Below are 27,990 nucleotides of genomic sequence, written 5' to 3'. Positions count from 1 at the left end.
ATTTTGCTAAATATCAATGAATGAAACTTGTTAGAACTGCTAAAATGAAAAAAAAAAGAAGAACCAGCTGTTAATGGAAATATGACATGAGGAAATCTGTATGGATTATACTATGATGGTACCATACAGGACATTATTCCATCCTTATATTTAACTTTCATTGTACAGTGCCATTGGTTTTACAAGATATTGAAATGAAGAATTTCTTACATGTGATTGTAATCTCCACTTTGAAAAGTAATGTTACCACTGTGCCCATATTTTTATATTTTGCTGTCAGTGCAGTAAACACTTGGGGTTCACATCAACTGGGATCTTAAATCGATTGGGATATCTTTGACTGAGTTCTTCCTTCATCTAACCTGTACCCATGGTTTAAGTCAGTTGCTCTGTTTAGGCCATTGAATAAAGTATAAGAACTGCTGTGTTGTTTCATTTTACAATTACAAGTTAACTTTACGTGTTAGCTTTCACAGTCAAGATTCTGGTCCAGTGACCTATAGTTTGAAAATAATGCCACATATATTTTTGTCTTGTCAAAATGACCCAAACCTTTCCAGGATTACTCTCTCTCTCTCTTTTTTGTTTTTTCAACCCACATCAAGGTCCTGCTAGTGGCTCGTGCATGGCAGGTGTCACAAACACATGTACTGTATATGTTCTTTGTTCATTGGATAATTGAAAAGTGGCACAATGAATCCTTGGTTATGCTAAACAGTCGACTGTTAAGTTTCTTCTCTGGCCACTTTGACAGTGTGGAAGATAAAATAGGAACAAAGAAACGTGATCATAATTTGTATTAGCAACATTTAGTCACTGTAGTTGTGCACAGGTTGTCAAGAACTGTTTAAATTTTAAGTTTAAAAAGACTCACTGTGATTTATGTACTTTGTAAACATCTCTTCAGATAAATAATTTTTCTCATTACAGTCAGAATGCAGCCAACATGGCAGATACTATCCAGTAACATTTGTAAGATATATTATAGTATACATGTACATATAAATGTTAAATGCATGAGTAGTCTCTCTGCATTATATGTATAATTTTAAAAAAATACTGAATTTACAGAAAGTTGTGATGAATCTCTGATTAGTGCTCTGAACAAACTAATAATTTATTTACTGAATAGAATATAACTGGCATAAACCTATATACACCCTATTGTTGTAAGGGTTAGTAGAGTCTTTGATTGCCTAGATATAATTATTAATTGCTAATTACTAACTAGTTTTTATTCTTTTGTTTTGGTTGGTGTCTTAGAGAAAGTCCAGGGAAAACTTTTTTTTTTTATGGTAGTGATGACAGGGATTTGGTCATCAGTCCTTTTCATAGAAAGACTAGTGTGCCGTTAATGTTAGGATTTGAGTCAGCTAAGTGTCTTCAAGATGGGTATTCAGGCTTCCCTGGCTCACATGCTCGGTTGATTGTGTTATCACCAGTTCATATCCCCTTACTTTAGTCTTATTCCAATTTATTGTATGGCATTCTTCTCTTGCACAATGTGATGTTGTCTGTTCGTATGATTCACAAATACTATACTGTCTATAGCATTTGTTACAATGTTACAAACACCGAGGCTTAGAGCAGTTGCTTTGAGTGCATTATCTTCAAAATGTTCCCTGTATAGATTTCCAAGTACTGATTAAAGGGATAAGCCCACAGCTAGGCCTTGTGTTGATACAGAAAGCAGTGAGTTCTCTTATTGTGGAGACTGTCAGTTAGGTGCTGTCTTTAACTGTTCTGTGATTTTCAGGTTGTTTGCAGAGTAACTACAGTGTTTCAAGGGTTGGTATATTAATGAATATACTGGATAGACCAAAATATTATCTCTTGTGAGATTATTGTGTTTGACTGAAACTCAAAATATTAACAATTTCAAATATGTATTTTTGTACCATACAGGAACTGGAACACGTCCGTACCAGCAAGAGAGAGAAATTGCACAAAGCTCATAGTTCCAAAAAAGCACTTCAGAGGGAGCTCAAAAAGTTGAAACATCAACAGAACAGTGAAACGAAATTACTCACGAGGCTTGCACATGTAGAAGGTACCTCCTTTAATGAGGATAAGACAGATAATTACACCACTCTCCTGAGTCAGAACAAAGCTCTGCAGCAGGAATTGTTATTATTGCAGCAAGAAGTTGCACAAATGAAAGACAGTTTTGTGCCAAAGCAATCCCAAGATGTTAAGAGAACCATAAAGACAAGTCCACAAACTTTGGAGTTTGATTCAGAGGATGAAAATCCAACAGAAAAGGAATAAAACTTTAGTGAGAACAGGAAAAAGAAAATTTAAAACAAATAAACATGGGAGAAACATGGCCTTACTATTTCTGTTTTAGGCCAGAAAGGGAAACAAAATTTGGTGTTTATGCTTTGTTGCATTTGCAGATTTGAATTAGGTGCTCTGATCACGGTTTTTCAGTTGTTTTCCTCTCCCCACGTATGTTTTATTGACCGAGTAGTGAAATGTATAAAAACCTATTGTACAGGGTAATGTGTAAAAACATCTAGCCACTTGTTAATTGGCTCAAAATTAATATTTCAAATCATTCAACTCTGTTACGTAGTACAACTCTTCATCATTTACATAATTGTTGTTTATTACATTCTTTATATATATATAAAAAAACAACCTGGACTTTTGTAAAACACTTCCCTTTCAGGTTGGCAGCTGAGGTGGTGTTAGATCTGTTTGTGTTTGAATCTGTAAAACATTGGAACTTTTATACATTCTTTATCGTTGGGACATTTGAATATGTAAGTACCACCAAGTTTTTATTCCAGCTTTCTTTGTTACGTGAAATTAGAATTGAATTTGTTTTTAAGAAACAGAAGAACTTGTACTTTTCACTTTTTGTTTCTGTTGTTCTTTTTCAACTATTGTTTGACACAGAAAAATGTTCCTCATGAAATCTCTCTTATTATTATTCTGTCTTATTAAATTATTTTACTACAGATTTCATTTGCACTAAAACAAAAACCAAACAATGATCTTTGCATTCTCGTTTTTATTCTGTTCTAATGTACAAAATTAAGTGGTTACAACCTTTGGTTTTATATAGAAATATACTTTTAATTGGAACTTTCTCGATCTGTTAGTTAATAGTTGCAAATGTTTAATCTTGTGTAAAACTTAAATGAATCTTTACTGACTCATTGTTACAGGTCAAAGGTTAAATATAAATAATAAGACAGAAAGACTTATTTTTGTTTAATAAGTACTAATTATTTGTCACACAAGCAAGTGCTTCTGTTATTATTTTGCAGTAGTGAGCACAACCTTTATCTGGACCATGAGAAAATATCTCGCTTAAGTTACGTTGTGCTATTTTTTTGTACAGAAGTTTTAAATACATTATCTCAAAGCAAGAAGCTGGATAGAAACTGTATGCGTACCTTGTTTTTTACCGATAAATCAGTGTCTCAAATTTCAATGTTGCAGAGAGGAAGTTCATGTAATTAAAACTGATAACTTTGTCATCTCATACTACAGAAGTTTTCCCACTAGGAATGACTAAAGTTTTCTTTACATTTTATGTAAATAATATAAAACAGAGGAATAGCGTTATATATGCTGTTTCTTCAAAGTTTCACTGTGTACACAGTGCACTCATCATTCTCAGGTACTCGACCCATCAAAGATGTTACATGTGCCAGTTAAGCAGTCGGTGATATTCAGGAATCCATAAACAAACAAAACTGAGAAATCAAAGCACGGCAACACGTTTGTGCATGTTAATAGTTTTTAATTTATGCAAATGTAAAAACAGTTAAAAATTCTATCCGTTCAGATTGGCCTTCTTTCATATTATATACAACTCGTGCCATATGTTCATTGTACTAAAGTGAGATAAAAGTTTAAATTACTACCTAATGGAAGAAAAACCTCTTAAACAACATGCATCACAGGCAGGGTATTATAGACTGTTTTGTGTATTTGTGAAGGTGTGGTTTACTTTGTTGGTAAAACTGGGATGGAAAACAAAAACTTCCTGCATTTGTTTTTCTTTTAACTCAATTTCTTTATTGTTTGTCGAGAAAGCTTAAAGTTTGTAGATTTCTTTTTTTACGTAATTAGAAAATAAACAGTGAAATAGAGACTAAGAAAAGACTGACCTTCTAAGAACACGAAGCAGGTATGTAACTGTATGTTGTGCTGTTAGACCATTTTTCTTCTGTACTTTACTGTATATGCATTTTTTTAGCTGCCCTCATACAACTCAGTGGTAAGTCTGGAGTTATAAACAACTACAAATTGAGTTTAGGTATTTGTGGAGGATATAACACAATTTATTGCTTTCTGTTAAGGAATGTAACACATTATTCTTGTACTAGATTAGTAATCATAACTTCTTTCTTTCTCCAAGTGTTATATGAAAATTTTTTTTTAATTATACAGTGCATTGAAATGCATGCTTTGGTTTGTATAGGATAGAGGTTATATGACCCTGGTAGCCCAGTGATGAGTGGGAAGGCTTGTAACACTAAAAACCAGGTTTCAAAACCTGTAGTGGGCACATTTCACGTAATCCCATTGTTTGGTGTGAAGGTTTAACAATAAATTAAATATTACACTTCTTGCAGCCCATAGAAACAACACTAAATTAAGAAGTGCTTAATACAGTTTATTAAAGGCTTAACTTGTCTTCAAAGTGTTGATTTTACTTAATTCTACACAAATCCAGTGTTAAAGACTAGCAGAAATTCCACCTCTGTTTCATTTTTGGATTAGGCAAGATAAAAGTTTCTCACAAACCTTTTTTTTTGTTCTTTTTTTAATAACATTCAACTTTGTGAAGAGTTAGGTTGAAACACAACTTATATAAAGAGTGGATTAACAACATTTTTCATCTAGCGTGCCTAGCAGTGAAGCTGACATTGCAGATGCTTCTGGTATCTACATTTCTATACTCCCGTCCGTGTCAGTCAAATTCTCCAATAAAAATAAAGTTTCTACATTTTAAGTTTCAGAAAATATCTGATGAGAAACTGTTTTCTTTAAACCTGACATGTTTAATTTTTTGTAAGTGTAACTATTTTAAATACGCAGTATTGGTTCCTGTTCTTACCTTGTTGACCCACCATTGGATGAGAAAGTTTTGCCAAAAAGATCTGCATGTCTGTGGAGATGTAATAAAACTAATATACTCATCTGCTAATTACTTTTCAAGTTAATATTTAGTATTTTAAGGAGAGAAAACTTAAATCTTTCACATCCATTTCTACTGCCTCCCAATATTGTGATTCAGGTCATAATAAGAGTTCAAATTTGGGACCATAAGTAAGGGGGTACAGTATAAATGGAGAGCATAACAATTAATGTGGGGGTAGACCTATAGTAATAGTAGTACTTGTTTGAAGCTGGAATACACTTCAATATTACATTTCCTCTGTAACTCTGAGAAAGTCCAGAGGTCAGCTGTTATTTCACTGCTTTCCAGTGTCCATCTGATGTGTACATTTTAAAAAGCATACCATCATTTCAGTCTTGTACAAGATATTAATTTGTCATGAGCAATTACAGGGGGTCATTTTGTAAAACCTGTTTTATGAAGTAGTTGTATGTACGTGTACCCATTCAAGTCGTTTATCAGTTAAGTACATGTGAAGAGTTAAAAACAGTTCTATTTCTTGTTGTTTCTCTAGATGATTCAGTCATCCTTTACCTTATTGACTATATATAAAAGCTCACCTTTCTGCATTTGATTCCCTGCAAATTAGTACTGGAAGTGAACAGGTATTGGTACTGACTGGTATTAAAATTTCATTTATTATAATCATTTTTGGTATTGGTATGTATTCAAAATGGATACATAGTGTAAGCAGGAAACATTTCTTACGATTGATTTAAACAGAACCAAATTTTACAATATATTGAGTGATCACATTTTCTTTTATTTCATTCTGTAATATTTAACAACAATTTCTTGGGTCTCCGTTTTTACATTGCATTTAAAAAAAAAGGTTAGACTGTAAATAGAAAGATTGTTTTTATTCAGTATAGACTATAAGTTAGTTCCATGTGGTCCTGTCTGTTAGTTTGCATACTATGTTACAAATATGGTTTACTGTATGGCCAAGTATTTTTTGTTGGGATTTTTTGGAAGTGTGAGAAGAAAATATGTCATGTGGAATACAGTTGCAGTAGTAGTTGTACATGTATATTAAATATATTTCTTTAAACCATTGTTGCATGGGTACCGGTGAAATTGGGATTAAGCAATGACTAGAAGTTTCAGCATATGTCTTTTTCTCATAATATGAAAATATGTGCATGTACAATTCTGGGATTCATCCCACTTTCAGCTTCTGTGTGGACTTGGTGCTGTTGTTGCCTTATTTAAAACTATCAAAAGATATATAATGTAACGCTCAACGTATTTGACTTGAGTTTGTGTCGTAAGTATTGGTTAAATATTTACTGTTATTAGTGTACGATGCTTTTCTTTGACATTTTTTCATTAATAATAAAAATGACAGTCTTCTGGTACAAAACTATGCAGCAGTTGTTTTTGGTAAAACACTAGCTGAATTTTCATGCCATGTTATTGTATGTTTCTTGTAGTACTGAACCATAATACAGTTTTTTTATATGTAATTTGACATCTACATTAAGAACTTATAAAAGTTAAACACTAGTTACATTAACATATTGAGTTCTAGCTTTAGTGTAAAAATGTTAAGAACAGTTTTAGTTTTGCAAAAACAATTCAGCACACACACACACCTTTATCACAATTCTGTTTTGTCTGACATTTCCGTGACGTATTTCTCAACCATGGAATTTGAGTAACCAGTTTCAACTATTACTCGTTGAAAAGAAAACTGTCAAACATCAGTTTACAGCACAATTTGTCATTTTCCAAGTTTCAGGTAACTTTTTATCTGTATATAAGATGAAAAAACAAGCCTTATAAAGTTGTATAGCCATATATTTGCCCTCAGTCAGAGCTATTTTGTGGATTTCAGACTATGAACTTTCTGTGTCTGTTAATTAAACAGTAAGTATTGACAAAAGGAAGACCTTCTGTTTCTTCACTAAATATTAAAGTAAAGTAATTTGTACTGTTTAAGGTACAAATGCACGTCTGCAAAGTAAGTTACCCCCTCTTGTTTTTTTAATTGAAGTTGAATATGTGATGAGATGAAGTAACAGTTACCAACATCAGGATTAAGAACAGGAAGCAACCGTTAGATATGTCTATAATACGTGGTATGCACGTTGCATATAATTTTTGCTGATGTTATTGTTACTTCTATTTTCCAACCTGTTGCCCGAGTTGTAGTGAAGGATGAAGAATCATGATTTCCTGAAACATAACAGATGGAACTGAATTATTAGTTCCTTGAGGGACAGCCTTGAAGTAATAAATGAATCAGTTACTTGGACAGTTTCTGTTTCCACTTTGTACATTGAGAACAGATGCAGTTGCATTTTGATTCAGATTTTGACAACTTTAACTGCCTTAATATAATCAGAGTGAAATATTATGGCTCTACAACTGACTGAAGCTATTTTTCACATTGGGATAGCACATTCCCAGCTAGTGAAAGGCTTTGTTTGGGCTATTAAAAAACAATAAGCAGCCACTGGTAATAAATGGATCAAAGATGCCCAATATATATATAAAAAGGCTGTACAGAACATACACTTTACAACTTTTCTTCCAGGTACGTGCTAGCAATTGATGGGCAAATATGTGTAACAAAGTTGAGACTATAAGTAAGGGTAGCCACACAACTTACAAATAACATTCCCTTACTTCTTAATCCTAGGAACTTGTTAACTACACTGCACTTGTTAAATTCAGTGCTAACGAGGCCTTTTGCCCAACATCAGATGGAATGTGACAGACAGTGGTTGTGTTCCTATATATCAATCTTCACAAAAAATTACTGTTATGCTGTGCATAAGATTAAACAAGTGAACTCTAATTATTATAAACTTCGTACGTTTATAACACAACATTATTTATTTATTTTAACACTGAGGGTATGTTGTCTCGGGGGTTGTTTTTGATAGGACATTTATCCCATCACAGCCAACCTAAGAAGCCTTAGTATTGGGTTAAAGAATTCATCAGCACTGGATGTGACAAATGTAGTAGAGTTGACATAATTTATCTTATTTTCTTTTAATTGTAAAGATTGTGGGGCCTATTGGTTAAGACAATTCACAATCTGAGGATTGCAGGTTCGAATCTCTGTCATCAGCGTCATTCGTTGGGGTATGTGTGTGTGTATTTTCTTACAGCAAAGCCACAATGAGGTATCTGCTATATTCACCAGGGAGAATCAAACCTCTGATTCTACTGGTGTTCCACAAAGAACACCTATGCAATGGTAGAATTAACAGTGGATGGTGATGACCATCTGCCTTCCCTTGAATCCGTCACTGTTAAATTATGAACACCTAGTGCAGATAGCTCTCATGTAGCCTTGGAACAAATTAAAAAACAAACAATTGTTTCTCACTAGTTGTACGTGCATTCGCATCTTAAAAAATTATATCCTTATGTTATTCAAATTCACCAGTAAACTCTGTTTTTTCTTTAGTAGGGGATAAATCACAAAAATTACAATTTAGTGAAATAACTCAGGACCATAACTTAAGTTAAAACTACACAATGCTCTTCAGCTACATGTGTGTTCCTTTTGTTTCCTTCTTCAAAACACACAAACATAGACACAAGTTTTAAATGTGTTTAATTCAACAGAACATTCTCAGGTGAAGTTATTACAACTGTTAAGTATCAAATGAAAAACAAAAAGCCTCAGTTTGCTTATTATAACATTTTACTGGCATCTTAACTTCCTACAAGATGAGCATTTTCTTAATGTAGGTAAAGGGTCAACGAAATAAAGTTAAGATGAAACATTCAACAGTTCTTTCTTACTTTCCCAAACTCACCAGAATCCACCCTTTAAAAGTGCTCACGTTATAGGATTTTTATTCATTTATCAAGACTTCTTGAAGCTGCATTTTTTTTCTAACCTCAAAGTCATCAGAAATACCCTCAACACTGAACACAAACCTTCATTGTGCAGAGACTTGCAAGCAATAATGTTTTGTTTTAGAACAGGCACCTTAAATAAACTACATGATCCCTCTTAGATTAAGGTTTGAGAATGGTTTCTTCTAAGTACAGAAGGCCTCAAAACAATCACTCCCATCACAAGGTCAAGTTGTTAAAAAGAAGTTCCTTTATTTATTCACAGTGTAAATATTTATAAAATACAATATGGTCCTCCTGTATATGTTTACATAAAATGACTATTTTATCCCATTAAAAGACTAATATTAGCATAAATCACAAAAAACAAGGTGTTATTAGTGCAAAAATGAAATAAAATATGAGTAATATGCTTACTACCTTGAATATATATTTTAAATGTCACTTGTAATGAAACTGTAAAACAGTTAAAAACTGGCTGAAGAAAACAATGTATAAAAGAGAAAAATTCCTGTAATGTGGTTCTGGCAGTATACCCAAAGTCGGTGAGATTAACAAATTGCATTTCATAGTAAACTGTTTACACCAGATTCTGATGAGGTAAAACAATCAACTGGCTATTTTATAGTTACAAGATGAAAAATATCCTTTTTCCAAACAGGCTAGAGCAAAAAAAGTGTACAACCTGATGAACACTAAAGCTTCAGGGAGAAGTAGAGAACAAAAGATTCATAAAATATAATAGAAGTACAAACATCCTGCAACAGACCTTGTATGAGCTAGATCAGTTTCAAGTAGCCATCTCTAAAAAACAGATGATGTTTAATGTAGCAAAATAGATACAAACTAATTAGAAGTACTGAGAAGAAAGTACAAAACAAATCTGATAATCACAAGTAATGCGATGAATCAGGAAATTTATTGTTTAGCACAAAACAACTTAAAGGGCTGTCTGTGCTCTACCCACCATGGGTATCAAAACATGGCTTCTAGCAGTACAAGGCTGCAGCCATACAACTGTGCCTCTGAAGAATACAGATGATGCAAAACATTGAATAGAAGTCTATAAAAAAAAAAAAAACCATGTCTGATGTATCTTAAAGCCAAAACAGGCTATAATTGGTTTAATCTAGAATACTACAACGTGTTTGAAAATAGAAGTTGCTAGAATTTTGTGACAGAGTGTACTTATGGACAAATAATACAAACTATTAACATTGACAACTGAAGACTCGTAATATTTAAATTCATATTAAAATCAATAAAATGTAATATATATAAATCTATTATTAATAATTATACCGTAAACCTTTTGTCTTCTTCAACAACAGAACTAACTCGCAATCAAAAATTAATTTTTCCCACCAGTTGCCAAGTAACCAAAACTCCAATGTCCGATATGAATGCAGCTGCTGCCATTTGCTGTCTACGATTGTCTCCTCCAATCAGATCACAATCCGTCAGATTAACACGCGTGACAGCCCGTGGCATTTCTTCACTTCCTTCGAGTACTTTTCTAATTTCCTCCAAAAGTGCATGTCGCCATTTGATCCTAATGTTGTCAACAATACTGTCGAGCCAGTGATTCTCTTCCAAGTACCGAGAACTCTGTAGCATGATCTCCTTCCAGTGCAAATTGATATGAAGCTTGTCTAAATCTACTTGCCAAGCATCTAAGGAGGGCAAACCCTGAAAGGCCATACTCATCACAGAATTTGCTAAAGGCTGGGATTTCCACTGTTGTTGTTGAATAGGAAGAAGTTGGTCCAAGTGTACTTTAAGGCTACAGCATGCTTTCCGAATCATTTGTACCATGTGAGGTAAAGAGATTTTGCCATTAAGACACTGAGGAGAGAAGTGTTTTGCTAGTACTATTGACACCAAAGTTGCTACTCCAGCTGGTCCAGTCAGTTCAGATGAGTATCCCACTTCCGATGGGCACAACAATAGTGGACAGAGACTACCACAAGGCCCAGAAGAGAACAACTCCTCACACCAATCACCACAACTTGATTTGATTCGCTTTATGTAGTAGTTTATACATAAATTGGAAAATCGTGGCTCTTCCAACCTTAGGTCTCGTTCCTTGGCCTGTCCCAGTTCAACAAGTTCCTTCACTGCAACATTGTCTAGAGTGAAGTTTTCACTGAAAAAGTTAATGTGAGGTTTTGTACGATGATAAAGCCCGATGTCAAAAATCCACCTGCGGTACATTTCCTTGGGATTGTATCGTTCATCTCTATCAGCATAAGAGTAACGTAGCATGCCCAGCATACAACGAAACTGCTTAGACTCTGTACGTATCCATTCTTCTCCTGATCCTAAATTGCACGAGAGCAAGGTTTTGGGATGCTTTGAGCAACAAGAACGAAAGAGTTCAATCAACCAATCGCGAGGATGACTTGCTTCTGGTATTTCTATCCACTGCCACATACCTTCACACCATGAAAACACATGTCTAAGCCAGAGACTTGGTGGTGAAGATATGGTCCATAATCGTTTACAAGTCGATCCAAAGTGTAAGAGATCGAAAGGTGAAATAATAAGAGAACAAATGTGGTATAAAACTGGATCTGGAAGACTGACCAGCAGGGAGGACTGCTGCATTTTAGAAGTGGCCAAGTATCACCACAAATTTTATTTAATCTGGAAATAAAATACTTATATAAATATAAAACACAAGTACATCTAAGGTGCAAATTACTAGCTTTTTAATCATCTTACTCAGAACGTTAATTACAGCTACTCAGAAACGTGAAATAAGACTTGATGAAAAAACAGAATGAAATACAAAAACAACAGTAAGCATAGACTTTACCAGTCTACATGAAGCAACATGTTGACATCATGCACAACATTCTATTTTCTCTGACATTGTTAAGATCACTGGCTTACACATACAACAATAATGGCTGAATACATCTTATTCAATAAATATATTTTTCTTTCCTCCTTCCCCCCCCCATAAGTTACCCAAATGAAATATTGTTGAGACCAGCAAAACACTTGTGAAAATTTCTGAATATTCAGTAATTATTTCTTTGCAAGTAAATTAATACTAAATTTCTAGTGTACAATAAACTTAAAGTCAAATAACTGAGAATTGTATTTTAAAAATATAATAGTTTTCATGCAATAAAGGGTTAAATAAGCTGAATTTTAATACAGGTTTTTTCAAACCTTACACAAAAGTATCATATTACATTAAAATTAAGAGATAATGTCTACTGTGTCTGGCAGAGTATTTTTAAGAACAGATAATTTGTTACATTTTCTTTGCACATCGTACATGATTACTGTTTCCATGAAAGAAACAAACAAACTATTTCTTCCCAGTTCATATTTAAAACTTCTGGAATGACTAATATTTTGTTCAAGAATTTCAAAATACTAAGTAATAAGGTAGGAATTTTTTCCACCATAAAACAATATGGATAATTTATTTTAGTAGGGTTAGATCAGAATTTCTGAGCAAAAACTCACAAGATGAACAATTTGATCACAAGTTAGAAACGGAAAGTATGCCAATAAAAACTTGCATGTCAAACTTGAATATTCAGAGTCTAACTTAATTAAAATATAATGGATATTTCAATAATAAAATATACCAAGGAACATTAAAAAACTGAAAATACCGTCTCTCCATCAAACTATCACGCAAACCCCCGACCTTAGACGTTAAGTTTACCTGGATTATCACAATTATCATATTTACATACTGCTACGAAAAAATAGTAATTCCCTACCAAAGAATCATAAATTGTTATACATGCTGCTCAGTTTTCGTCCTGGACAGATGATGCGTCTGAACTGAAAACAAAAACAGTGTAGCAGTATAAGATACGCACAAAATGACCTAATTTAACGTGCAACTTGTGTACATTTACGGGCCGTAAACATCACCTCTTTTCAAAGGACGGCTCGCAGTTGCTATGTTAGCCTTATCAACAATTATAACGAATATATTTATTGCTTATGTTAATATTATCTTTGATATAGAAAATAAGGATATATTTGAAATATAGCTTCAAACATCTTAAAGCATTATTCACGAACTATACCAATATCCCAAGATAAGTACAATAATATTGTACTTATCTTGGTGTTATCCCAGTTGTCAGTCTCAACTAGCGCCATCTGTTTATGTTTACTGTAAATTTCATATTCGCGTAATATTTAAAAATAAATACATAATTCTTTCAAGATTATATAAAATCGAAAGATTTAGTATAAACACAGATAAACAGTTAATAACAATAAATACACTGTGACAGTCACATAACAAAAAAACACACCTGTATCTTTGTAATGATTATGTACGGTAGTACTTCTAGGTGTCTTCTGTAAAAGAAAGAAGAAAAAAAAAAAGACAGGTTACACAATTCTCGACAAATTTATCTATCGAAATGAAAACAAGCCAACGTCTACATTATTTCAAGATATAATTTGTCCACTTCTATGAAATGAATGACCTTTGACCAACAGAGAAAGAAGATATTCAACAGCTGGAGTGCTTTAGGAAAGTCTACCTAAAAAAGGCTCGTGTTATCGAGTATTTGGGCTTTTTATTTATCTTTCTTATCTTACAGACGGCCATTGACAAAAAGTGTCTTTTGTAATAACTATGATGTACAATTGTTTTCAAAAGCAAAATGGTGTCCAAGAATGTTGGGTATCTCAGCCATAAATAGTTTTAGTTTTCTAGCGCAAACCTACAGTTGGTTATCTGCGCACGGTTCGAACACTAGGTTTTAGCACTATTTTAAACTTAACTGATTCACCAAGCGAGTAGTATACTAATAATTAATGGTAATTTTGCTCTAATATTTAAACAAAATGTCATACAATATTATTATATGCAAATACTAACGTTGTATTAATCAAGTTTTTTATTATTTTTTTACAGTTCATTTATGTTGACGTGGCTACAAACAAAAATTACAAACATTGTAAGTATGATATTCTCATGCAATACCTAATAAACATGCTTTATCCAAAGTCAAGTGTTTAGTGTGCAAGTGTAAGTAATAGTTTTTTAATTTATCTTTTGACGAGATAGTCTTTAGACAATTTATTTTTAAGTGAATGAAAATATAATCAACTGTCCACATGGAAAAATTATGACAAGTTAATTATAACACTATCAATCTATACTTCAAACAAAGTCCTTATCTTATTAGAGGATCTTAACTTTTTAAAACTATGTCATACAAAGCACCCACCGCCAACTCTTATAGTAATGTCACTCTTATAACGCACCCGCGATTTCGAAGTGGCGGTAGCGAAAAACGAACCATACCAGAAGGGAAACTAACAATTAGATCACGTCTGGCCCATCATTCCCAGACAACGACCAAATATCATTTAATTCGTTTCGGACAAATAAAGTATTAGAATAATATAAAACAAGAAAATAGTGACAAATTAAAAATGTTGAAATTATACTATTAATTAATAGGTGGCAATGAAAATACATTTACAGAAAAATTTCAGTTAAATTGTTGACAGAATGTTAATGAACAACTGAGGAAACACATTTCGCCCATAATATCATTAACCTGTTGACTACCAAATATTGCAGCTGCTACAATACAACTCTAATGCTTCTTCATTTTGTAACTTTTATCGTGACGCCATTTTAGATCGTAAGTGAAACAATTTGTAAGAAGGTCAAATGCATGTATGGTGCTGACATCTAGTGTTGCAGTTAGGTAGTATTGAGAACGAATTAACTCGTTCGTGGCACTGTGTTACCGATCGGCTTGGACGAGTTATCTCGTCTACGGCACTGAACACGTTAAAGTACCAAACAGAAGGTGGGTTTGGCATTTTATGGCGCAAAGCAATTAAGCTATCTGCGCCAACAGGAGGGATCGACAGGGCTTATAAATAATTCACGAAAAGCCAACCATTCATCATACTATAATGGAACTCTAACTTGAAAGATACTGGACGGATCTTCACCAAATCTGGTATGGAACTTCATTAGCTCCATGAGGAAATACACACAAATTTTCAATTTTGCGGTTTTTACGAATGTATGTTTTTGAATTTCGCGCAAAGCTACTCGAGGGCTATCTGTACTAGCTGTCCTAATTTAACAGTGTAAGACTAGAGGGAAGGCAGCTAGTCATCACCAACTACCGCCAACTCTTGGGTTACTCTTTTACCAACGAATATTGGGATTGACCGTCACATTATAACGCCCCCACGGCTGAAAGGGCGAGCATGTTTGGTGCGACGGAGATTCGAACCCGTGACCCTCAGGTTACGAGTCGCACGCCTTAACTCACCTGGCCATGCTAGGCCTCTTACGAGTGTTTTTATGTGTTTTTTACCATTACTTCGCCCCATATCGATGGATCTTCATCAAATTTGGCATGAAGGTCTGTTGGGTCCATCAAGTAGATACATTCAAATTTATGGTTTCATATTTTGTATTTTGCTGCTTTTACGTGTGTTATTGTTTGTTCTTTTTTTAATTATATATAAAATAAACAACTTTATATGTTCTAAGATAATCTCTCATTAATCATAAATTTACATAACTTCCGTCCAGGTTACGAGTTCCTCAACTATTACTAATAATACGCTAGAAAGGTGTGACAATTCACACATTTCTGAAAACATTTTCGTCCACTACCTACTTGATCACGTCAGCGAGGCTAACGCCTAGATGGCTCAGACTATCGCTGTAAGATTTTCTTCAGCTCACTTGACTGATCTGCGGTTATCCGCTTTTGATATGCCAATAAATATATAGATTTCTTTTGTAAGTAGTAAAGATATCATGGAAGTACTTAAATATCTTTTAAAACCAATTCAACAACAGATGGCACTACATGTCGATATATAGATATACGGTATCTTTAACAGATAAAACACACAAGTAAACAAACAAGAGTATTAAGAGTATACGAATTTTAAAATCAAGTACCAACAGCACAACAAAAAATAATAATAATAATGATATAAGAATTAAAACCACAATAATAAATTTATAAAAATTTAAATCTCACTTTGGCAGCTTTATACACTTATCCAAGTAAACATTACATTTTACAAATTTGTGATTGTGATGTTGTTTGTTTGTTTGTTTTTTTTAATTTCGCGCAAAGCAATGTAAGACGAGAGGGAAGGCAGCTAGTCAACACCACCCACCGCCAACTCTTGGGCTACTCTTTTACCAACGAATAGTGGGACTGACCGTAACATTATAATGCACCCACGGCTGAAAGGGCGAGCATGTTTGGTGCGGCGGGGATGCGAACACGCGACCCTCAGATTACGAGTCGAACGCCTTAACCACCTGGCCATGCAGGGCCGTGATGTTAACTGTTGTAAACATTACGGCCAAGGATATAGCTAAACTGAAAGTTTATGGTTATTGTATTCATTCCATGAACATATAACAATGAAACGTAAACAGGAAAAACTAATTATAATTTTTAACCGAAAGTAGAGATCGTTTGTTATTTATAGAACGCTATATGAAATATCCAAAACAAAATAAACTTATAAAAAAAAAAAAAACGTACACGAACAAACGATATATCCAAACAATATCAATATTTATTTTTGTACATTTTACTGCAACGTTTGTCTTGGATACTTCTTACAGCAATTCTACGAACTTCACGAGCCCTACTTTCCGTTATAATTTTATTCACTTCTGCGAGTTAAATCTATTAATAATAAAACTATACACTTACGAAGAATACTTAAAATAACTTTAGATGATTTTGGTGCCCCAAGTTGATCTATATTCTTTTATGTTTCAAAATCACTACATACAATGAATATCTTCCTTCTTAGAAAATATAAAGACCCGGTATTAATACCTCTTGTAAATGCTGAACAATGATGTAGTTCTGATACATTTTGCTCTACAATGACTTCATATCATGAGCTGATTTGCATATTCAAAATATTTTATAAAACGTATTTACCCCATGTAGGCAGAGAGAAGTGGACTGTAATTTATCAGAGTAAAGTTAAAAACCTGTAAAACTTTTCCATAAAAAAAACTACAAACAAGATACTGTTATCGTTATATCTCATAACACTACGTGATTCAAGACGAGACTTAATGGGCGTGTAAATCGAGTAGCACGAGGTACAACCCACTTACTGACCTAGACCACCTACGGGACATTATTCCGTGTTGTAAAATTAGTATACGTTCCACTGTTCGGCCATTTTAACTATATTTGCATATAAATACAAGATGTATGGTGGTTAAATTGTATTTATAATGAGGTTAAATATACACAATTATTATTATAGATGTTTTTAACAATAAGATAAATTTTGAAGTTTCCTGAAAGTTTCAAAGCATATTATGAAAATCGAATGTTCTAAATTCAGAGGAAAATATATTTTGGTTGAAAGTTAGGTAATTTATGGAAAACATTTCGATTATTTTACTACTGTTTAATAAGATTTTGTTTTTATATACTTTCAATAGATGGCGTGCTAAATCATGTAGAAACTTCACAAATACTAATTATTACAAGATGTTTGTTTAAAAGTTAAGCTCAAAGATATCTATGCTCTGTCCACCACGGGTATTGAAAACCAGTTTCTAGCATTTTATATTAATCGATCGGTAACAAATTTTCCTGCATGTTTAATAGTTAGTTTAGTAATAATTACATCAATAAGTGTGTTAACTCTCTCTGGTAATAATTTTTTTTTTTACTCAGGGAGTAATTTACATTAATATTAACTGTAAATTAATATGTTTGAGTGAACAAAAAAATTCTTGCATTTTAACTTGAACGAAAAAAAAAAAGACTTCATATAAAGTGAACCCTACACAGCATATTGTATTACAACCGGATACGTGAGTGAAATATATAATTTCCACTTAATAGCTAGCTGATGGGTTAAATTTATTAAGGTCATCTTTCGTCTTCTCTCTTTCCTTTCATCTCAACATAGTCTATCATTACCTTATTGTACAGGTCCAACAAGAGGCTGTAGTGAATTAATTATAATCCATACGCTTTAAAATGACTATTATTGAGGTTAGAAATAGCCAAATAAAAGAACAAATTTAGTCTTTTGAACTCTCTTCCTGTAATTTGTTAACAGTGTATAAAAGTATACGATGTTAGCGCATCAAAGACAATTGGTTAGTTTTGATGTCCAGATTTGTACGGTTGTCTATCAAAACTTTTGCATACAGCTGTTAACATAATTAAGTTTAAATTAGAATTTCAATGTAATATACCATAACATTATACACACATTTTGGAGTTGCATATAAGACCAGATATAAATTCTAATATAATTTAACCGATATAATCCTGTTAATTTTCACGGACATTATTGTTATTAAGAAACATCATAATGTAGTGGGCTTTTTTTTTCTAAAACGTAAACAGCACAATATTGACTCTACGGAAGCAGGATGTAAGCTTGGGACCTTAAAATGCCAAATAGGGAGGGGTTCGATACCTGCAGTTGTCACAGCGCAAATCAGTGTAATTTTATGCTTAAAAATAATTAAATAAAGGTAGCAAAACGTTGTATCTACCTGTCTATTTCTCTATAAGAACTTGTACCGTATGTGTAAGAAATAAAATATATTTTAAATACGTAAATGTGTGTTAGTTTGCATTAGTCAAAAGTGTGCTGTAAGATCTATTCACCTGCTGTACAGAAACCTAAAATAAGAATTGTGGTTATCTAAAGGTTTATTATCGTTTAATAGTCAATTGGTTTATATTTAAAAATGGAGGATCGTGTAGGATGGAGATGAAATGTTAATATGATATAGATTTCACAGATGTTTCGTCTTCACTAAATCTACTTCAAAATTTTAAAACATATCTATCAGTTGTTCAATCTAACAGTTTGATAACCGCACGTAAATGGTGCACAGAACAAGTTGAGATATTCGCCTTCCTTAACGTATTCTTCAGATAAGGTAACCCTACCGACTGAAGAACGTTCTGTATACTAATAACGCAAGAGGGCGCGACCGTGAACCACCTAGCACGAGGACTCTTTCAGTTGATCAGCAGATTTGGGTCCAACGCTTTAAAAGATGGGGAGGAAATAGTGGAGTGACGAAGATCACGCGGCCACGACACGTGATATGACTTTTCACGCTTATGCATATTACAACATTACAGCTATCCTTTTATGGTATTCTTAGCGCATCATACAGTCTAAAAAAACAAGGCAGAGAGGGAAACACCTTGTCTTGTTCAATTACTCTTGTCAGTCCACGGTCTTCATGATGTTTCTGAAGAAAAAAAGTCGCACATATTTGGTGATCAAGCATAAATATCACTTGATTCTATGCTCACACAGAATATATTACTGTACTTGCTTATTCACTTTTATCCATTAAAACTGCTTTGAAGAAATATCACGAAGTATTTAGATGTTAGGCTTAGCTACGTCATATTACTTGCGGCCACTATTTGATTAAAACAATTTGGTAGAATGATTACAAAAACTGTGCCATTGATTAATTCCAAATTAGCGTTTTCCAACAACAACTATAAAATATTTTCTGTGGGAGCAGGCTTGAACTGTAAATAACTTAAGTTGATTTTAAAAGACCCAAAAGTTAAAGCATTTTCGAATAGTTGCCTATTCTCCGAGGCCCGGCATGGCCTAGCGCGTAAGGCGTGCGACTCGTAATCCGAGGGTCGCGGGTTCGCGCCCGCATCGCGCTGAACATGCTCGCCCTCCCAGCCGTGGGGGTGTATAATGTGACGGTCAATCCCACTATTCGTTGGTAAAGAGTAGCCCAAGAGTTGGCGGTGGGTGGTGATGACTAGCTGCCTTCCCTCTAGTCTTACACTGCTAAATTAGGGACGGCTAGCACAGATAGCCCTCGAGTAGCTTTGTGCGAAATTCCCAAACAAACAAACAAGCCTATTCTCCAGAGGCAGAAAACGATGACTCACATTTCTACTGAGTTATCACCACACTTCTTGTTCATAATTATTCAATATTAATAAATGCATATTTTCATAAGTTTCACTTCTATTTTGTCATAAGCTGCCGTAGCCATTGGTGTCCCAGAGTGAAGTAATTTGGTGTTGTTCTTTCTGGTGTTATTCATACTATATGTATTTTAATACATGCTTAATTTAGTAGTAATATATCTTGCATTCACCAGGTGGCACTGTACTGGGATAAATATGTAAAGTATTTCAGGATTCTCATACACACACACGTGTGTGTTTATAACATCTCCATATTTAAAAGTTGCTCAAATATGGAAGGAAATACCCAAAACACCTACATGCCCGAGATCTCGAGGAACAGTATTCTGACCCTTTCAAGGTTGCCGTAGCCCTACAAGGTTGTAGTGCAATTGACCCCCCGTAGTCGCAAGAAACATCATAGAAGATTACAAAACCGCAATTTGTTGGAATTTTTTTATAGCTCATAAATTACGTTATATAATTTTATATAGTTCAGATTTTTTTATTGCTCTAAGCAAAATATAACATTAAACCATTATTTATCCTACAGTTTTAGATAATTCATTCTACTATGAAATACAGGGAGTAGGAGTCCCCCGACCTTATTTATGTTCACCAAATATGGTATACTGGGCAGTTTAGGATGGGAGTTGTTAGATAAACGTCCTCCATGGAACGTAAGAGTTCAACATTTTCGCTATCGTTTACGATGTTATTTTGTATTCTTACCATACTGATTTGACTTCTCTATATAGTAAAAAAATGAAACATTTTCAACAAATTCGTTATATTTAACTGAATAGCCAAGTTGTGCTTCCACGTTTAAATACAGGAGTTATTTTGAAATTAAGTACGCTAAGCCTAAACACTGTCATTAAAAGGAAGCGATTTAACAGTATCTGCAACACGAGACGAAACTGCTTTGGGGTAATACAAGCAGTTTGAACTCGCCCATACCTTCAGTAATATTAACAGCCACCTTTATTTATAGTTTATATATCCTCCAAGAAATAATAATAAATATATAGTGTTCTATTTACTTACTTTTCTCAGAATATATTAAAACTTACCAAGTATTTTTCTGTAGAAGTCTGACATTTTTTTCCACGATAATATTACTTTTGACAAATTAGATAAAAAAACCAATGTTATTACTGTTAATCGTTTTCGAATATCGTGCGAAATGTTGGCACACATAAAGACACACTATTTCTCCTGCAAGCACAAAATAAGACATACCCTCTCGTTTCTGAAAAGAAATAAAGGAGAAGACCAGAGGAGTTAGTGCATGCAGTAAAATTGTAAACTGTGTGTATGATCTCAAAGTGGAAGCATCTCAAAATGATCCTTATTTGAATATACCATTCACCATGTCTTTTCTTGCTGACCAGTTCCGCAGAAGTTACAAACTTGAACTCGAAACAATCCGTGATATCAAAGGCTTGGAAAATCGTCTGCCGGCGTGACGTTAAATAATTTAGCTGCTTTAACTCATCCATGTTTTGGTATATACGACTTCTTTTTTTTTAACGAATAACATAGAATTAGTTACATGCTAAACACCTTGTTCCGTGACCTCAGTTTTGAACTACGCTCGTAACCGCACACAATGGTTCCACAAAACCATGTGGTTTATAGCGCCCTCTTCAGCATCGTCTTAATAGAACCGAAACAAAACAAAAAGATACAAGTCCAAACATTATTTTTTACTGAAAACTTTAAACTTACTCAGAAAAAGTAAAACAACTTTAAAATTTGTCTGCTGCAGTTCTGTGTCCAGACTAAATCCTGTCCTTTTTACACAAGTCTTCTTCAAAAGTTGAGAAGATATTCAAATAACTTATAGAATGTAACATGTATATTGATAATATCATTGGCTCAGTGGTAAAATCTGCGGTACAATCAAACTCACATAATAAAACCCAAGGGAAGAGAGTATTTATTTTGTAGTATAATCATTCTAAATTCCCCTTTAGAAAAACAAAACTTCACACCAAAGATAGCTGGGATTGGAATTTTCAGTCTTCTGTGCACATGAACTACACGGTCAGGACAGAGACCCTGAACATACGGGTACAAGCTTTCCGAACTGTGAACTAATTATCAAAGGAAAGGCGGCCAGCAATAATCACTTACTACCTAAAGTGCTATGTTTGGTCTTTGAACCAGATAGCAAGTGTCTTCACTTTCATAACGTGCTCACAGTCTACAGAACAACATCAAGACTCTAACCCCGGACCTTTGGATCAGTAGTCCGACACGTTAACCGTAGCTCATTCCACTCCCACCATACAGAGACATAATAATTTTGTAGTTATTCGGTTGTAGCTGTTAAAAATGAAATGCAGAATATTTCATCCCGGAATTTATGTACCCTATACAACTGTGGCAAATTCAATAACAAACATTAAATTAGTTCTAACCTGTACTTTTTATTCACACATACAAGAAGAAACAACAACTTAGGGTATTTCCAGAGCTTGAACTGCAGGCTATGCACCAGTGACCGATCCAAACAACGCTGCTACAACTTCTGTGAAATGTAGCATCCTTTCCTGACATGAGTAGTGTAACATATTTACCATTATGTATTTATTTTAATATCAATGCTAGTTTTAAATATATATTTATAAATGCGTGCAACTTACAGTGTTAAATACGTGTTGCGAAATTTCCACCTATTCTCTAAATTTGCAGAACATTCTTGGGCGTAAGAAATGACAAAGTACTTACGTGTGTAAATAAAATATTGTTGCCAACTGAACTTTCAAGAACCTTGCTTAAAGTTAATAAATCATGCATCAAGAGACAGTTTTCATAATATCGTTGGTTTCTTATAGTTAGTACACCATAAATCACGGAAGCTATAAATACGATTAACGCTTATTAACCAGGAAAGTACAGATGCTCAACCAGGATCATTTATAGATTTAGACATTACAAATCGTTTGACTTCAGTGAATTAACTTCCGACGTTAGTATTTCTATGAGGACATTACGTATTTTCGTCTGTGAAAAACTCGCGTGATGAGAGAGATAGCTTACCCGTTAAGTGAGCTGTACCAATAAACTTCAAATTAATTCGCTCATCGTAAACCGTGGATAAAATATTTAGTTCCAGACCAAATAGAAGACTAAATATTGTTTGTAAGCTTATAAAAAAAAAAAAAACTTTTATATATAAATTGTTTATTTGTAATAATCATTATAAATTGTATCGTTGTTTATATATTACAATATATTTGTGTTAAGAAAGAAAATTACGTGTGTGGATCTTGTTGGGAAATAACACAAATTTTATACGTATAGCCATTCAATTAACTTCTAAGTTAAAATTAAAATTTCTGGCTGCTTGAAATTATAATACGTAATATAATAAATTGGAGATAAATTATAATACGTAACAATAGTGTTACTGGAGTACCAAACGAGACCTGACATGGCTAGGTGGTTAGGGCGCTTGACTACCAATCTGAAAGTCATGGGTTCGAGTTTCAATCCCACCAAACGTGCTCGCCCTCTTAGCCGTGGAGGCGTTATAATGTAACAGTCAATCCCACTATTCGTTTGTAAAAGAGTAGTCCAATAGTTGGCGGTGGAAGGTGATGACCAGCTGCCTTCCCTCTAGTTTTACACTGCTAAATTATGGACGGCTAGCGCAGATAGCGCATGAGTAGCTTTACGGGAAATCCAAAACAAACAAACCAGCGGAGGACAAATCACAACAGAACCAAAAACTTTCAATATTAACATTCTAAAGGAAACACAGAACTGTTGTTTCTTGTCGATTATCTACTTGTTTTCCACTATATTGTCCTTTGTTTATTTGGAATTAAGCACAAAGCTACACAATAGTCTATTAGGGGTGGTTGGTCCTTTGTCATATATAAACTATTACTTGACAAAAGTCTGTGTCTCCACTTATAATTGACGATCTATCTAGTTCACTGATTGTCACTAAGCCTGATATGTATCCTTACGGATCCAGGGCCACATCTAGTATTGAGCATGTACGTCTGTGATTGGGATGTAGATAAAATTATTATTACACAACTGCTGTGTCGGAGCTATCCATCAACTTGTATAACAGTTTCTGTTCCGTCCTGTACAAAGACACATTCCACTCAGTAAATGTAGACAAGCATATTTTACTTCTTTTACAGATAATATATATACGCGTTTTCTTCCTCAGGAGTACTGCAATGTTTAAACACACACACACGTAAATATATATATGTATATACATACATACATAGAGAGAGAGACACTGGTCAACATCTTCAGTCCATGAACAAACTTTAATAGGTATTGGAGCCTACAGGTAAGACTTCAGGCTCACGGCGCTAAAACTTTGGTTTCAGTATCCATAGTGAACAGAGCACAGACAGCATGAGCTCAGAATTGTTTGGAAATCACAACCACTGATCTGTAGAACCGCGCATCTATTAATTGCGGTTTAACAGCAATTCTATAGGCTTAAAAATGCGGAAGAAACAGCACATGTTAAATCATTTTGTAACTTTAGGTTTAATGATAAACAAACACGGGTAGATGCCCGAGGTAAACTATGAACTACACGGATTGCGATCTCTATATCGGAGCTCGAGCTTTTCTTTGGGTAACAATTTGTGGAATTTGGTTACGAGAATTTGTAGAGGAAACTTCAATGTGATTTTTTCCTCTTTTTTTCAGGGTATTATTGATTGTTCTTATTTCAACGCCAAGTTGCATACCGAGTAATATGAACTGTGCCCATGTCGAGAATCAAACCCCCAAAATATATTCTCAAGACGGCTAGTATGGGTATTAGTACTTTAATTAAAAAAAAAGTATAGAACAACGTTTCGACCTTCTTAGGTCATCTTCAGGTTAACCAAGGTATGACCTTAGAAAATCGAAACAGTGTTATATAATTTATTTTCATTAAAGTTTTAATACCCATACCAGCCGTCTTGAGAATACATTTTTACTTCAAGTGGGTTTCTCGTCATCACGAAATCCCCAAAATTTTAGCAATCTTCTGACTGAACCAAACACTAAGTGCCACAAACTATTTTAGGTTTCATTTGTTTCTTAGATTTGAAAAAAGAAAAAAGTCATTTTTGTGTAGCTTAAAGTTTTATCTTAGCCCTGCAGATACGTAGATCTTTGTTTTGTTTTGCTTACAAGATATTCCAAGAAGTATTGATATAAATTATGGGATTTAGGTTTGAAAACGTATGAAACCTCCCGGCACGTGCACGTTAACTTAATGGGTACCAAGTCCACCATAATTTTATTTATGTGTGTGTTCTTATAGCAAAGCCACATCGGGCTATTTGCTGAGTCCACCGAGGGGAATCGAACCCCTAATTTTTGCGTTGTAAATCCGTAGACTTACCGCTGTACCAACAGAGGACATTTAGGTCTTTAATAATATTGGTATTAATAACATAACCTAGAACACAGAGTTTGACATCCGAGATAATTACACTCAGTGGTACTTTCTTGTCCATTTTCACATTCTTTTTATAACAAAGCAAACGGCCAAAAATTTGAGACGTTATTTTATGGACATTAAATAATACATATTTATTTATTTATTCATTTTGTTTATAAGATCACGCTATTTATATAGATTTGAAATAATAAAATTCAAGTATATGTTTATTGAAATATTTTCACTTAGATCTATTTATTGTAAAAACATTGATTTTGTTAAAAAGTATTATATCTGAATATGTTAACTGAAAAGCTGTAAGTGTTATTATATCTGAATATGTTAACTGAAGAGCTGTGTTTCCCAATCTCCCCTTCTTCCCTAGTGGCATAGTGGCATGTCTGCGGACTTACAACGCTAGAAACCGGGTTTCGATACCTGTTTTGAGAAAAGCACAGCGTTACACAATGGGCTATTTGTGCTCATTTACAAACAAACAGTCCAACCAATTAAACATATTATAAAATAAAGTATTTCGAATCAGGTGGCCTTTTTAATAATATATTCATATTTTATATATTTTTGTACAAGTTTAGAAATTTAAAACCAAAAAGTAGGAACTACTTTTATCTGCTCGCGACGAAACGGCCATACTACAAAAAAATAATAATTGTAATACAGTACAAGCTCAGACATTTAAAGCCAAAACGTATGACACTTGTACACAAACAAAACATCAACTAACTTTATCACTTATACGACTTAAACTCACCTGCTTTCTGGCAGTCAAATTAATTATTTTTTTTCTGCGGAACACTACAAAGATGTCAAATAATAGAAACTAAAAGACAAAAGTCGTGAAGTTTTCCACACGAATCTAAAATTAAAATATTAACCTTTTTTAGTCACTTCTTTTATAGAAGCAGAATAAATTATTCTTCCTCTGCAGGTGATGCAGTTACTGAAATCGTTGTTTCGAAGGGCCGAAGTACTCATTTGTTTTTGCGCAAGATACAGAGAACTTACGAGCCTTTATCAGTTGTTGTTTGAACAATGTCCAAGGCCCTTAAACATATGCAAACTGCCGTATTTTGGTTTTTGACCTTTACTTTGGTAGCTCTAGAATTTATGAATACCCGACCTCCTAACTGACACAACTAAGGTGCATTAACTTTATTTACGCATGGCTATGGCTTGTTATGTGCTTCAATTTGAATTTCTTTCACAGACTTGATACGTGGTAAAACAGCAAATAACTTTCGTAAACAAATTCTAATAAAAAAAACTTATACATAATACAAATGATTTGTACGTTTAATTGACACGATTGGATAATTACCACAAAGTAATCAACACTTGTTTGATTCTTCTGGTATGGTTTCAACTGAGAGACGTTTAGCAGCTTAAAATGAAATTCCAAACAAAGCGTCTTTACGCGTTGAATAACAACAAACGTGAGAAAGGAAGAAAAAAAAAACAAAGAACAAATTCGTCCGTGAAACAAAAAAACACACAGAAAACAAACAAACTTTATTTATTTAAATTATTTTGAAATTTAATAAATAAGAAAAGTTTTCCCACCTGAGTTAAGTTAGAAGTACATTTTGTTAGTTACGAACTAATTCACTTTTCTTAACCCTTAAACAGCGGGAATGTTGTAGGTGGCAGCATCACTTAATGATGGTCGCTATTTAAGGCTTAATATTAATATAAAATTACTTCCTATTAATTCCAATTTAAAAGGTAATATTAAATATTGTGTGTGCATATACGTATACATCGAAAACAAAAATTGCTTGGTGAATCTTTAAATTTTAATGATAATGTATAACTGTTAACATCGATATACAAATGCCTAAAATACTTAATGTCTAGGATTTTAATCCAATTGTAGGTATTATAATTTGCATTAAATATAATTTATTTTATCTATTGGAGAATATTTTAGGCTTCATTTAAATTAATAATCATTTTATTAAAGAAATATATTAAAATGAAAAACACCAGCATTCGTGGTCAAATGCAACATTTCTCACTCTTGCAATCCCAACATAGCCAATATTGACACCATAACAAATCGTAAGAAGCATACAAAAAAATCAAAAGCTGTCTATATCACAGCTTGGTACCTACATTTAGGTATATTTATACCAAATCCCACGCAAGCTGGTTAACATACGCAGGAACGTCAACATGAAATCCACAAAGTGTGCTTTTCTTTGCCGTAAAGTTGAGCAAAAGATAAAAATTCCAAAATTTGCATTAAATCCCACGTAAAATTGCCTAAATACAGCGAAGTAATTATCAAAACCAAAAAAATTATGCTGTTTGTGGAATCTTGACCCCTCCGTTTTCATAATTACTAAAAATGGGCAACCTCCCCCACTATTGTTTGTCATTGTGTTAGGCTCATGAACATTTATGCAGTGGTACCTCAGTTCTCGAACTTAATCCGTTCCAGAAGGCTGTTCGAAAACCGAATCAATTTTTCCCATAAGAAATACTGTAAATTAACTTAATCCGTTACAGACCTCCAAAAATTACGCATTATGAAGTATTTTAAGTAAAAATATTGCTTATTTATACTGTATAATAATACATGTCAACCACAAAAATATAAACACAACAAAAAAACAATAAATGAACTGCACTTTACC

The 27,990-nt window shown here is 33.6% G+C and overlaps 2 protein-coding genes across 14 annotated transcripts in view; one reads left to right on the top strand and one right to left on the bottom strand.

The window, feature by feature from the left end:
* LOC143254262 (uncharacterized) overlaps window positions 1-6,503 on the top strand; it is an 85,748-nt gene extending 79,245 nt beyond the window's left edge. For all 7 annotated transcript variants that reach the window (XM_076509136.1, XM_076509141.1, XM_076509140.1 and 4 more), the window contains one exon: window positions 1,906-6,503. In XM_076509136.1, the coding sequence (XP_076365251.1) occupies window positions 1,906-2,268 (363 nt within the window). In that variant the 3' untranslated portion in view covers window positions 2,269-6,503. The remainder of the gene's footprint in view (window positions 1-1,905) is intronic.
* Window positions 6,504-9,189: 2,686 nt separating this feature from the next.
* The window catches only part of LOC143254261 (uncharacterized), a 57,813-nt gene continuing 39,012 nt past the window's right edge, over window positions 9,190-27,990 (bottom strand). For 2 of the 7 annotated variants that reach the window (XM_076509127.1, XM_076509128.1), the window contains exons 3-5: window positions 13,258-13,303; window positions 12,709-12,772; window positions 9,190-11,608 (exon numbers count right to left, since the gene is read on the bottom strand). In XM_076509127.1, the coding sequence (XP_076365242.1) occupies window positions 10,307-11,569 (1,263 nt within the window). In that variant the 5' untranslated portion in view covers window positions 11,570-11,608; window positions 12,709-12,772; window positions 13,258-13,303 and the 3' untranslated portion in view covers window positions 9,190-10,306. Of the gene's footprint in view, window positions 11,609-12,708; window positions 12,773-13,257; window positions 13,304-20,984; window positions 21,476-26,105; window positions 26,306-27,990 lie in introns of those variants that run through there. The other 5 variants (XM_076509134.1, XM_076509130.1, XM_076509129.1 and 2 more) reach the window with 4 other exon arrangements.

Source organism: Tachypleus tridentatus, chromosome 6 (genome assembly GCF_004210375.1).
Source record: "Tachypleus tridentatus isolate NWPU-2018 chromosome 6, ASM421037v1, whole genome shotgun sequence".
Classification (NCBI taxonomy): Eukaryota; Metazoa; Arthropoda; class Merostomata; order Xiphosura; family Limulidae; genus Tachypleus; species Tachypleus tridentatus.
This window is presented reverse-complemented; position numbering and strand designations above follow the sequence as displayed.